Below are 15,560 nucleotides of genomic sequence, written 5' to 3' on the forward strand. Positions count from 1 at the left end.
ACCATCGCGGCTATCAAAAAGCACGCTCGTATAGCCTGTGGGTGGTGACCCACAGCTATACGAGCGTCCAGGAGGACGCTCCATGAAAATGGAGCCCGGCCCTCATTCAGAGCGTGCGCTCTGCTCAGAGCGTACGGCTCTGAATGAGGGCCATAATCTCCTAGCCCTTGTCAGGTGCCATTGTAACAGGATAATCAGTGTTATTCACTTTACCTGCTAGTGGATTTAATCCTATGGCTGATGGGTGTATATGCTACTAATGACTAGCTTTATTTCACTTTCATATCCAACTTTTCAGAAGTATGTGGTCGGCCTCAGTCTTGGCAACAATCAGTGCCGTGTGCACCTGCTGTTAGTACATGTGGCATTGAAGGGGAATCAGTCACAGGGGGATATACAGTATATATCTCAACTGTTCCCAAAATGGGAACACAGTGCTGCTAAAGGAAATAGTCAGAGAGTCCACTGAAAATGGGGAACAGGAACCAATGCTATCACTGATAAGGCAGCCTCTCAGTACACTAGGAACCAGTGAAATCACTGATATTGCAGCCTCTCAGTACACTAGGAACCAGTGACATCACTGATATTGCAGCCTCTCAGTACACTAGGAGCCAGTGACATCACTGATAATGCAGCCTCTCAGTACACTAGGAACCAGTGACATCACTGATAATGCAGCCTCTCAGTACACTAGGAACCAGTGACATCACTGATGTTGCAGCCTCTCAGTACACTAGGAACCAGTGACATCACTGATAATGCAGCCTCTCAGTATACTAGGAACCAGTGACATCACTGATCAGGCAGCCTCTCAGTACACTAGGAACCAGTGACATCACTGATAATGCAGCCTATCAGCACACTAGGAACCAGTGACATCACTGATATTGCAGCCTCTCAGTACACTAGGAACCAGTGACATCACTGATAATGCAGCCTCTCAGTACACTAGGAACCAGTGACATCACTGATAAGGCAGCCTCTGAGTACACTAGGAACCAGTGACATCACTATATTGCAGCCTCTCAGTACACTAGGAACCAGTGACATCACTGATAATGCAGCCTCTGAGTACACTAGGAACCAGTGACATCACTGATAAGGCAGCCTCTCAGTACACTAGGAACCAGTGACATCACTGATATTGCAGCCTCTCAGTACACTAGGAACCAGTGACATCACTGATAAGGCAGCCTCTCAGTACACTAGGAACCAGTGACATCACTGATAAGGCAGCCTCTCAGTACACTAGGAACCAGTGACATCACTGATATTGCAGCCTCTCAGTACACTAGGAACCAGTGACATCACTGATATTGCAGCCTCTCAGTACACTAGGAACCAGTGATATTACTGACCAGGCAGCCCCTGAGTACACTAGGAACCAGTGACATCACTGATGTTGCAGCCTCTCAGTACACTAGGAGCCAGTGACATCACTGATCAGGCAGGCTCTCAGTAAACTAGGAACCAGTGACATCACTGATCAGGCAGGCTCTCAGTAAACTAGGAACCAGTGACATCACTGATAAGGCAGCTTCTCAGTACACTAGGAGCCAGTGACATCACTGATAAGGCAGCCTCTCAGTACACTAGGAGCCAGTGACATCACTGATCAGGCAGCCTCTCAGCAACTAGGAACCAGTGACATCACTAATAAGGCAGCCTCTGAGTATTATTAATATTACATTTTATTTATAAGGCGCCACAAGAGGTCCGCAGTGCTGTACATACAGTAAAGGGTACACAGAACATTACATTACAATACAGTAACCAAAATATAAACAGAGCACAAGTAACAATTAGCAACACAATTCTCCATACACAGTACAGCTCTGAAGGTGAAGGCTGTCATAGAAGTGCTAGAGAAGAAGGCTGTGAGACAGTGGGGAGGAGGACCCTGCTCCTAGGAGCTTACAATCTACACAAGGAACCAGTGACATCACTGATAAGGCAGCCTCTCAGTAAACTAGGAACAAGTGGCATCACTGATAAGGCAGCCTCTCAGTAAACTAGGAACCAGTGACATCACTGATAAGGCAGCCTCTCAGTATGGAGTACCCTGACCTGGCCACCAGGAGCACTGTTCCATTGATGTCTAATGTGGTTCTTTCAATCTATATTTAATGTTACACATTGAAAGATAATGTGCTGAGAGATTGCATCATGTTTTGTTTCCTGCACATCATTTTTTTTATCTCCATAAGTGTTACCACTTCCAGAAAATAAAGTAAAATGAAACAATAAAAATGGTGTTCATTTCCCACACAACATTATAGCACTACACCAGCAGAATAATAGGTAACAATCTGGCAAATTATTTATTTATTTAAATGAACTACATAATATATTATATATATAGTAGGCTTGCATTTTTATTGTGCCGTAGGAAAAGACAAAAGACGGATTTATTAATTAATGATGAACCAGAGGCAGCACTTTAAGGGAATAACTATTGGTGTATTAACTAACCACGGGGGATTTCTTTGCAAATCTAATAATCTGTTTACCACAATCCCTGTAGAGACACCAGGCGCACAAATGGTGAAAATTGCAATTAGTGCCGCGGTTTTATCCTGAGCCGTGTAATGAGCAGGCAGGTTACAGCGCACACACAGGGGGAGGAAGGATACGGACTCTAGCGGCGTGGCTCTATCATATGCAGTCAGTACTTTCTACATCCGTGGCAATGGGACAGATCCTCAGCGTCTGTGTATCTTATAACATACAGGATTACTGTCCTGCCACCACTGATCTGTGACTGACCACGAGGAGGCGCCCAGCAGGCACCTGGCATCACCACAGTGCACTCTCTCCTCACCTGGCATCACCACAGTGCGCTCTCCTCACCTGCCATCACCACAGTGCGCTCACCTCACCTGCCATCACCACAGTGCGCTCTCCTCACCTGGCATCACCACAGTGCGCTCTCCTCACCTGCCATCACCACAGTGCGCTCTCCTCACCTGCCATCACCACAGTGCGCTCTCCTCACCTGGCATCACCACAGTGCGCTCTCCTCACCTGGCATCACCACAGTGCGCTCTCCTCACCTGGCATCACCACAGTGCGCTCTCCTCACCTGGCATCACCACAGTGCGCTCTCTCCTCACCTGGCATCACCACAGTGCGCTCTCTCCTCACCTGGCATCACCACAGTGCGCTCTCCTCACCTGGCATCACCACAGTGCGCTCTCCTCACCTGGCATAACCACAGTGCGCTCTCTCCTCACCTGGCATCACCACAGTGCGCTCTCTACTCACCTGGCATCACCACAGTGCGCTCTCCTCACCTGGCATCACCACAGTGCGCTCTCCTCACCTGGCATCACCACAGTGCGCTCTCTCCTCACCTGGCATCACCACAGTGCGCTCTCTCCTCACCTGCCATCACCACAGTGCGCTCTCTCCTCACCTGGCATCACCACAGTGCGCTCTCCTCACCTGGCATCACCACAGTGCGCTCTCCTCACCTGGCATCACCACAGTGCGCTCTCCTCACCTGGCATCACCACAGTGCGCTCTCCTCACCTGGCATCACCACAGTGCGCTCTCCTCACCTGGCATCACCACAGTGCGCTCTCTCCTCACCTGGCATCACCACAGTGCGCTCTCCTCACCTGGCATCACCACAGTGCGCTCTCCTCACCTGGCATCACAACAGTGCGCTCTCTCCTCACCTGGCATTGACTAGCACCCAGTGTGAGGCACAGCAATCCGGCAGCTCAGGCGCAGCAAGGTGCGGCACAGTCTGGCTGTGCCAGTGAAATGACCAGAGCTACAGTACCGGCACAGCAGCTGCACCTGCCAAATATTTTTAGAGCTGCCATGTAAATGTATGAACGCGGCACTTATTAGTGGGTAAGCATCACGGCGGACCTTGGTTACCGCAAGCAGGGTTACACTCTTACACGTTTTACACCCCCCCAGTTTAAGACTGTTCGCTGAAGGTCACTGGAACCATTCTAACGATCTGGTGATGTGCCGCCTGTTTCCTCCTCCACCCAAGTCTTTCACCATAACCCCTAATCTGGTTGTATTCTACTCCACCATTATCCTCTACTGTGAGGTCTCAGCAAATAATCACAGTACACTAGTCAGGTCTCCTATACAATGGAACCAGGACCCCCTGCCTCATCTGTCCAGTCCTAATCCCTGCTCCTTGTCTATGCCTCCAACGATCCTGCTGGCCGAACAGATCACTGTGCCACAGAGACACATAGCGTTATAGGACTTACCGACAGCGGGGAACGGCACAAACCGCTGGATGAAGAGTCTGGTAGAGGGAGTAAAATTGTTCGCTCTCTGGACCAGAGCATTAAGGCCGACCTGGAGAAATAAAAATAAAACAGCCCTTATTACTCTGCGCTGGTCAGATGATGGACTGACACTACTGTGCCACATAGTGCATCACACTCACAACAAATCTATAGGCGAAGTACAGGACGCAGCATTGGAAATGGCGTAAGACCGTACAAACATCTTCTACATAATATCTGCTGCATCGTGGACAGACCAGTAAACTCCTCATCTCCTGGTGACTCGGCCAGGTGACAAGCTAATCAATGGTGAAAAGCAAAAGTATCATTTGCAATATAAAAGGCCACGTGACCCATTTAATGGCAATAGGACTCTAGTAACACTGAATCGTCTGATCTGATTTGTGCCTTCAAAGTTACTTTTCTGTAATATGTGCAGAGCGTTTGATATTAGCGTCTTAATTGTGTGAATCTATATAATAAAATCGACTGCTGATAAAATGATGTCATCACGTTTGTCATGTAATGACACCTGGTGAGAACTCTGACCCCTCCCACCTGTGTCAGTGATGTCACTTTCAGGGAGCTCAGGCACTACACACATCTACAGTTACCGAACACTTGTTATTATCCATAGTTACTCCTCACGCACCGCATGATGACAACACAGACACTCCTGAGAATCACCCAATAACAACATCACAGTATTATACACCACCAAACATTTGTAACAGTATAGGAGGGAAAAGGCACACAGGGGAGTAAAGGACATGTACAGAAAGAAAAACAAAACTCCCTGTAGAGGAGAAAAGATGAGAACTTCCCAAAAAGTACAACAGTGAAGATGACAAGAAAAAAAAGGCAATGCTTTGGGTAAAATATATGATAAAATCAAGTGCTGATTAAAAAAAATGCAATCACATTGGTGTGCACGTGCACGGAACACCCCTACCAGAGAGTGCTATTAGTCTTACTAGAAATATAGGATGAGGTTGAATAAAGAGGTGGAGTAAGAGGGAGAGAGAGCAGGAAATAAAGAGGGGACACTGAAGAGAGATAGGCGGATAGAGAGAGAAAGAGAGAGTAAGAAACGCAGTGTATGGTGTACAACAATACTCTATACTTAGACGCACTACACTACAGGCATGCAGACGTGGTAATAAATGATTGCCTGTTGTCAGTGTATTGTATGTACAGACGTGTCCATGTATATCTCTGCAGCAGTTGAGCTAAAAAGACCCTCTCGGCACGCCACATCCCGTGAGACTCTGCTAAAGCCGGGCGTTTTTTTTTTTTTTTCTAAAATGGGGCACCCAAACAGACTGCGCTGATTAATTTGATATATGTGTGTGAATATGTATAGAATGCAGCGGCCGCAGATTTTCTCATTCCAAGTTCCTCTGTACTTCATGTACAGACTCAGGAGCACACAGATATACAGGTGTCACATATCACATTACTCAGCACAGTCTCCCATATACAGACTCAGGAGCACACAGATATACAGGTGTCACATATCACATTACTCAGCGCAGTCTCCATATACAGACTCAGGAGCACACAGATATACAGGTGTCACATATCACATTACTCAGCGCAGTCTCCCATATACAGACTCAGGAGCACACAGATATACAGGTGTCACATATCACATTACTCAGCGCAGTCTCCATATACAGACTCAGGAGCACACAGATATACAGGTGTCACATATCACATTACTCAGCGCAGTCTCCTATATACAGACTCAGGAGCACACAGATATACAGGTGTCACATATCACATTACTCAGCGCAGTCTCCCATATACAGACTCAGGAGCACACAGATATACAGGTGTCACATATCACATTACTCAGCGCAGTCTCCATATACAGACTCAGGAGCACACAGATATACAGGTGTCACATATCACATTACTCAGCGCAGTCTCCCATATACAGACTCAGGAGCACACAGATATACAGGTGTCACATATCACATTACTCAGCGCAGTCTCCATATACAGACTCAGGAGCACACAGATATACAGGTGTCACATATCACATTACTCAGCGCAGTCTCCTATATACAGACTCAGGAGCACACAGATATACAGGTGTCACATATCACATTACTCAGCGCAGTCTCCCATATACAGACTCAGGAGCACACAGATATACAGGTGTCACATATCACATTACTCAGCGCAGTCTCCATATACAGACTCAGGAGCACACAGATATACAGGTGTCACATATCACATTACTCAGCGCAGTCTCCTATATACAGACTCAGGAGCACACAGATATACAGGTGTCACATATCACATTACTCAGCACAGTCTCCTATATACAGACTCAGGAGCACACAGATATACAGGTGTCACATATCACATTACTCAGCGCAGTCTCCCATATACAGACTCAGGAGCACACAGATATACAGGTGTCACATATCACATTACTCAGCGCAGTCTCCCATATACAGACTCAGGAGCACACAGATATACAGGTGTCACATATCACATTACTCAGCGCAGTCTCCTATATACAGGCTCAGGAGCACACAGATATATAGGTGTCACATATCACATTACTCAGCACAGTCTCCTATATACAGACTCAGGAGCACAAAGATATACAGGTGTCACATATCACATTAATCAGCGCAGTCTCCCATATACAGACTCAGGAGCACACAGATATACAGGTGTCACATATCACATTACTCAGCGCAGTCTCCCATATACAGACTCAGGAGCACACAGATATACAGGTGTCACATATCACATTACTCAGCGCAGTCTCCATATACAGACTCAGGAGCACACAGATATACAGGTGTCACATATCACATTACTCAGCGCAGTCTCCCATATACAGACTCAGGAGCACACAGATATACAGGTGTCACATATCACATTACTCAGCACAGTCTCCCATATACAGACTCAGGAGCACACAGATATACAGGTGTCACATATCACATTACTCAGCGCAGTCTCCATATACAGACTCAAGAGCACACAGATATACAGGTGTCACATATCACATTACTCAGCACAGTCTCCCATATACAGACTCAGGAGCACACAGATATACAGGTGTCACATATCACATTACTCAGCGCAGTCTCCCATATACAGACTCAGGAGCACACAGATATACAGGTGTCACATATCACATTACTCAGCACAGTCTCCTATATACAGACTCAGGAGCACACAGATATACAGGTGTCACATATCACATTACTCAGCGCAGTCTCCCATATACAGACTCAGGAGCACACAGATATACAGGTGTCACATATCACATTACTCAGCGCAGTCTCCTATATACAGACTCAGGAGCACACAGATATACAGGTGTCACATATCACATTACTCAGCGCAGTCTTCCGTATACAGACTCAGGAGCACACAGATATACAGGTGTCACATATCACATTACTCAGCGCAGTCTCCCGTATACAGACTCAGGAGCACACAGATATACAGGTGTCACATATCACATTACTCAGCGCAGTCTCCTATATACAGACTCAGGAGCACACAGATATACAGGTGTCACATATCACATTACTCAGCGCAGTCTCCCATATACAGACTCAGGAGCACACAGATATACAGGTGTCACATATCACATTACTCAGCGCAGTCTCCCGTATACAGACTCAGGAGCACACAGATATACAGGTGTCACATTTCACATTACTCAGCGCAGTCTCCCGTATACAGACTCAGGAGCACACAGATATACAGGTGTCACATATCACATTACTCAGCGCAGTCTCCTATATACAGACTCAGGAGCACACAGATATACAGGTGTCACATATCACATTACTCAGCGCAGTCTCCCATATACAGACTCAGGAGCACACAGATATACAGGTGTCACATATCACATTACTCAGCGCAGTCTCCCATATACAGACTCAGGAGCACACAGATATACAGATGTCACCTATCACATTACTCAGCGCAGTCTCCCATATACAGACTCAGGAGCACACAGATATACAGGTGTCACATATTACATTACTCAGCGCAGTCTCCCATATACAGACTCAGGAGCACACAGATATACAGGTGTCACATATCACATTACTCAGCATAGTCTCCCATATACAGACTCAGGAGCACACAGATATACAGGTGTCACATATCACATTACTCAGCGCAGTCTCCTATATACAGACTCAGGAGCACACAGATATACAGGTGTCACATATCACATTACTCAGCGCAGTCTCCCATATACAGACTCAGGAGCACACAGATATACAGGTGTCACATATCGCATTACTCAGCGCAGTCTCCCATATACAGACTCAGGAGAACACAGATATACAGCTGTCACATATCACATTACTCAGCGCAGTCTCCCATATACAGGTGTCACATATCACATTACTCAGCGCAGTCTCCCATATACAGACTCAGGAGCACACAGATATACAGGTGTCACATATCACATTACTCAGCACAGTCTCCCATATACAGACTCATGAGCACACAGATATACAGGTGTCACCTATCACATTACTCAGCGCAGTCTCCATATACAGACTCAGGAGCACACAGATATACAGGTGTCACATATCACATTACTCAGCGCAGTCTCCCATATACAGACTCAGGAGCACACAGATATACAGGTGTCACCTATCACATTACTCAGCGCAGTCTCCCATATACAGACTCAGGAGCACACAGATATACAGGTGTCACATATCATATTACTCAGCGCAGTCTCCTATATACAGACTCAGGAGCACACAGATATACAGGTGTCACATATGACATTACTCAGCGCAGTCTCCCATATACAGACTCAGGAGCACACAGATATACAGGTGTCACATATCACATTACTCAGCACAGTCTCCCATATACAGACTCAGGAGCACACAGATATACAGGTGTCACATATCACATTACTCAGCGCAGTCTCCCATATACAGACTCAGGAGCACACAGATATACAGGTGTCACATATCACATTACTCAGCGCAGTCTCCCATATACAGACTCAGGAGAACACAGATATACAGGTGTCACATATCACATTACTCAGCGCAGTCTCCCATATACAGTTGTCACATATCACATTACTCAGCGCAGTCTCCCATATACAGACTCAGGAGCACACAGATATACAGGTGTCACATATCACATTACTCAGCGCAGTCTCCTATATACAGACTCAGGAGAACACAGATATACAGGTGTCACATATCACATTACTCAGCGCAGTCTCCTATATACAGACTCAGGAGAACACAGATATACAGGTGTCACATATCACATTACTCAGCGCAGTCTCCTATATACAGACTCAGGAGCACACAGATATACAGGTGTCACCTATCACATTACTCAGCGCAGTCTCCCATATACAGACTCAGGAGCACACAGATATACAGGTGTCACATATCACATTACTCAGCGCAGTCTCCTATATACAGACTCAGGAGAACACAGATATACAGGTGTCACATATCACATTACTCAGCGCAGTCTCCCATATACAGGTGTCACATATCACATTACTCAGCGCAGTCTCCCATATACAGACTCAGGAGCACACAGATATACAGGTGTCACATATCACATTACTCAGCATAGTCTCCCATATACAGACTCAGGAGCACACAGATATACAGGTGTCACATATCACATTACTCAGCGCAGTCTCCTATATACAGACTCAGGAGCACACAGATATACAGGTGTCACATATCACATTACTCAGCGCAGTCTCCCATATACAGACTCAGGAGCACACAGATATACAGGTGTCACATATCGCATTACTCAGCGCAGTCTCCCATATACAGACTCAGGAGAACACAGATATACAGCTGTCACATATCACATTACTCAGCGCAGTCTCCCATATACAGGTGTCACATATCACATTACTCAGCGCAGTCTCCCATATACAGACTCAGGAGCACACAGATATACAGGTGTCACATATCACATTACTCAGCACAGTCTCCCATATACAGACTCATGAGCACACAGATATACAGGTGTCACCTATCACATTACTCAGCGCAGTCTCCATATACAGACTCAGGAGCACACAGATATACAGGTGTCACATATCACATTACTCAGCGCAGTCTCCCATATACAGACTCAGGAGCACACAGATATACAGGTGTCACCTATCACATTACTCAGCGCAGTCTCCCATATACAGACTCAGGAGCACACAGATATACAGGTGTCACATATCACATTACTCAGCGCAGTCTCCTATATACAGACTCAGGAGCACACAGATATACAGGTGTCACATATGACATTACTCAGCGCAGTCTCCCATATACAGACTCAGGAGCACACAGATATACAGGTGTCACATATCACATTACTCAGCACAGTCTCCCATATACAGACTCAGGAGCACACAGATATACAGGTGTCACATATCACATTACTCAGCGCAGTCTCCCATATACAGACTCAGGAGCACACAGATATACAGGTGTCACATATCACATTACTCAGCGCAGTCTCCCATATACAGACTCAGGAGAACACAGATATACAGGTGTCACATATCACATTACTCAGCGCAGTCTCCCATATACAGTTGTCACATATCACATTACTCAGCGCAGTCTCCCATATACAGACTCAGGAGCACACAGATATACAGGTGTCACATATCACATTACTCAGCGCAGTCTCCCATATACAGACTCAGGAGCACACAGATATACAGGTGTCACATATCACATTACTCAGCGCAGTCTCCTATATACAGACTCAGGAGAACACAGATATACAGGTGTCACATATCACATTACTCAGCGCAGTCTCCTATATACAGACTCAGGAGAACACAGATATACAGGTGTCACATATCACATTACTCAGCGCAGTCTCCTATATACAGACTCAGGAGCACACAGATATACAGGTGTCACCTATCACATTACTCAGCGCAGTCTCCCATATACAGACTCAGGAGCACACAGATATACAGGTGTCACATATCACATTACTCAGCGCAGTCTCCTATATACAGACTCAGGAGAACACAGATATACAGGTGTCACATATCACATTACTCAGCGCAGTCTCCCATATACAGGTGTCACCTATCACATTACTCAGCACAGTCTCCCATATACAGACTCAGGAGCACACAGATATACAGGTGTCACATATCACATTACTCAGCGCAGTCTCCCATATACAGACTCAGGAGCACACAGATATACAGGTGTCACATATCACATTACTCAGCGCAGTCTCCTATATACAGACTCAGGAGCACACAGATATACAGGTGTCACATATCACATTACTCAGCGCAGTCTCCCATATACAGACTCAGGAGCACACAGATATACAGGTGTCACATATCACATTACTCAGCGCAGTCTCCCATATACAGGTGTCACATATCACATTACTCAGCGCAGTCTCCCATATACAGACTCAGGAGCACACAGATATACAGGTGTCACATATCACATTACTCAGCGCAGTCTCCTATATACAGACTCAGGAGCACACAGATATACAGGTGTCACATATCACATTACTCAGCACAGTCTCCCATATACAGACTCAGGAGCACACAGATATACAGGTGTCACATATCACATTACTCAGCGCAGTCTCCTATATACAGACTCAGGAGCAGGTGTCACCTATCACATTACTCAGCACAGTCTCCCATATACAGACTCAGGAGCACACAGATATACAGGTGTCACCTATCACATTACTCAGCACAGTCTCCCATATACAGACTCAGGAGCACACAGATATACAGGTGTCACCTATCACATTACTCAGCACAGTCTCCCATATACAGACTCAGGAGCACACATATATACAGGTGTCACATATCACATTACTCAGCGCAGTCTCCCATATACAGACTCAGGAGCACACAGATATACAGGTGTCACATATCACATTACTCAGCGCAGTCTCCTATATACAGACTCAGGAGCACACAGATATACAGGTATCACATATCACATAACTCAGCGCAGTCTCCTATATACAGACTCAGGAGCACACAGATATACAGGTGTCACATATCACATTACTCAGCACAGTCTCCTATATACAGACTCAGGAGCACACAGATATACAGGTGTCACATATCACATTACTCAGCACAGTCTCCCATATACAGACTCAGGAGCACACAGATATACAGGTGTCACCTATCACATTACTCAGCACAGTCTCCCATATACAGACTCAGGAGCACACAGATATACAGGTGTCACATATCACATTACTCAGCGCAGTCTCCCATATACAGACTCAGGAGCACACAGATATACAGGTGTCACATATCACATTACTCAGCACAGTCTCCCATATACAGAGTCAGGAGCACACAGATATACAGGTGTCACATATCACATTACTCAGCGCAGTCTCCTATATACAGACTCAGGAGCACACAGATATACAGGTGTCACATATCACATTACTCAGCACAGTCTCCCATATACAGAGTCAGGAGCACACAGATATACAGGTGTCACATATCACATTACTCAGCGCAGTCTCCCGTATACAGACTCTGGAGCACACAGATATACAGGTGTCACATATCACATTACTCAGCGCAGTCTCCTATATACAGACTCAGGAGCACACAGATATACAGGTGTCACATATCACATTACTCAGCGCAGTCTCCCATATACAGACTCAGGAGCACACAGATATACAGGTGTCACATATCACATTACTCAGGGCAGTTTGCTGGTGCGTCCTAGTCACATCGCATTGTAAATTAGATGCATTTTCTGCCAAAAAAAGAGACGCCTGACGTTAGCAGATTAGCACGGGACCTGGCACCAGGCAAGTTGCGCTTTGTGGCTTACTGAGGCTAGATGCACGAGGACACATCTGTATAAGGTGACTGTTGCCTACACTCAGGAATCATCACTCTCTGCTGCTCTGTTGTAACATTGCTATGGGCGCATGATATTGGTAGTATTGTGCCCATTGGGCCCACGTTCTTGCATAGATATGTATCACGCAGAATCTTGCCCTGGTATACAGAGGCAGAACACACAATTTCATCAGCCACGCTGGTTTTATAATTGTCCTTCATGGCAACCGCTTTCCATCATATCTCTGGGCTTTCCAGGCATGACTTTACGTCATCAGGGCGAGCTGTATATATGCATTTCCCTAAAATACAGCATAACATTACTTTCTGAATACAACTGCATCCAATGTAGGGATCCAAGCCGAGCTGGATAATATCCCAGGGTGAGAAAAAAAACTCTGCCTGATGATAGAAATACAAGGCTAAAGATCACAGAAAATATGTTAGCATTTGCAAAAATTGCAGGAAGACATATATCAGCTAATAAAAGACACTGGACGGTGAAATACCATTTAAGTCATGCAGGACGTGATATGAAAACCCTGTATCATACTTCTCCTAGATAGGAGCAGAACATTATGACACTGACAAATGGGGGGCATGAAACAGGGAGATCCCAATGACCTGGACAGTGAGTGATCCCTGTGACTGAGCAGCAGGTTATGGAAGATGGTGATTTTGGTCTCCTATGGGCTGTGGTGCGGTGCAGGGGACCTAATCATGTCCGAGCTCCCTAATCCCGGAATGCTGCAGCCCTGCTGACCATATGAATAGAGAGAAGTGTCGGGATGTGTTGAAGTAATGAGTTTCCGTTTGCAGATACTTGCTGCGACCAGAGACACAATATTACACTCACACTGCTTTATATTACAGAGGGAGAGGAACATCAAACTCAAGGGCCTGATACAGAGCCGGTGGCAAGGGCGGCAACCAGATTAACTACATTATATCATCCGTTGTCTATGCCGGTATCCATGCGGCTTCATGCATATGGTCGCACCGCCCACGTCATTAGTACTGACCCATGCTGGGTGCAAAAGATCCGTCTGCGTCCAGTGCTCCTCAAATTAGCAGGAAAGTCGGGCTGTGCGCGGACGACATGCCCACGAGCCGCATCTGCTCCGTATGTGTGCACAGTAACTGTACAGGCGCCATCCAGAAACGCCAATATCACAGGAGGCTGGCGGCCTGATTTACATTTGGGAATAGAGTAATAGAGCTAGTAACTGTGCCCCTGGGTAACACCGAGCTGCACTGCAGGGAGGGCAGATGACATCTAAATTGCAGTGTTATGGGGGGCATCCTCTAGACGATTTTATCCCTGTCCAACCTCTTAACGATTTTCACTTGAAGTTTCCCTTGAAATTTGATCTTTCACTCTGAACAATTTGCTAAAGATCTAACGATAAACTATGTTGTTTCAATCTGTGATTGAGAGCTTTCAGCTATAGTGGGCAGATAGTGGTTCATCGTTTGATCGATCAGCTTAAACGATGTATAAACGATGTGTAAACGATTTGTAAGCAATCAAGTGAAATTGACATGCATGTTCAGTCGATGGAGGAGACGATCAAACGACCAGCGGGAGCGCGCATCGTACATCGTTAGAAACAATTACTGCACGATTTGCAAACGATGTTCAAACGCAGTTCGAACGATTATCGAACGATTTTATCATTATCGTTCAACTTTATCGTCTAGTGGATACCCCCTTAAGAATAAAGCTGTCCAGCATTTGTGGGCTACATGCAAAGGCAGCCAGTATTTGCCCTGCATGCAATAAAACTCTATGTATATGCACCCCTTGCATTCCGTCATGGTATGTCCAGGTGCACAGTGACTTGCTCTATCTTACTCTATTACCAAGTCTGAATCAGGCCCTAAGTCACCACAAGATCCGACCCGCACGGAGCCCTTTGCCACTGCAGACCCTTCGTACAACGCATGCGGTTTACAGAAAAACGCGAGACGCGTCCAGCTCAGAAGCAGGACCCCAGTGTTTAACCAGTGGATCCTCTATTCCGCTTATTAATGCCGGCTGACGGCCTGAAATACTATATTAATAATTCTATTGATTTCCATGTGAATTGTGCATGTCAGGGGACTATGGGACAGATGCAGGGCTGCACGTAAGCCGCCTGCGTCGTGTTAGGGGAAATAAACCTTCTCCTGTATGCAGAGCTGCTCGCAGCCACTGCCCCCATCCATCTGCTTGTGACGATGCCCTCAGACCACTTCGCTTACGCGCGAGAGCACCCCTGCCGCCGAGTGACGCCCAATTAGCCGCAAGCGGAGAAGCCAGCGAGATGCATAGGACTCTGATCCGCCCGCTCGGCCGCCGAGCAAGATTCATCTGCGGAGCGGAATCAGCGGCAATGTCTCCCCTATTGCAGAATAACATATTACACGCCCCCTCGGAGTTC

The 15,560-nt window shown here is 46.2% G+C and overlaps 1 protein-coding gene across 1 annotated transcript in view; it reads right to left on the reverse strand.

Moving 5' to 3' along the window:
• The window catches only part of SFXN5 (sideroflexin 5), a 425,012-nt gene that overhangs the window by 184,406 nt on the left and 225,046 nt on the right, over positions 1 to 15,560 (reverse strand). The window contains exon 10 of the mRNA XM_088459744.1: positions 4,242 to 4,332. Within this exon, the coding sequence (XP_088315870.1) occupies positions 4,242 to 4,332 (91 nt within the window). The remainder of the gene's footprint in view (positions 1 to 4,241; positions 4,333 to 15,560) is intronic.

The sequence above is a fragment of the Taudactylus pleione genome, unplaced genomic scaffold (assembly GCF_031769625.1).
Source record: "Taudactylus pleione unplaced genomic scaffold, aTauple2 ptg000930l, whole genome shotgun sequence".
NCBI lineage: Eukaryota > Metazoa > Chordata > Amphibia > Anura > Myobatrachidae > Taudactylus > Taudactylus pleione.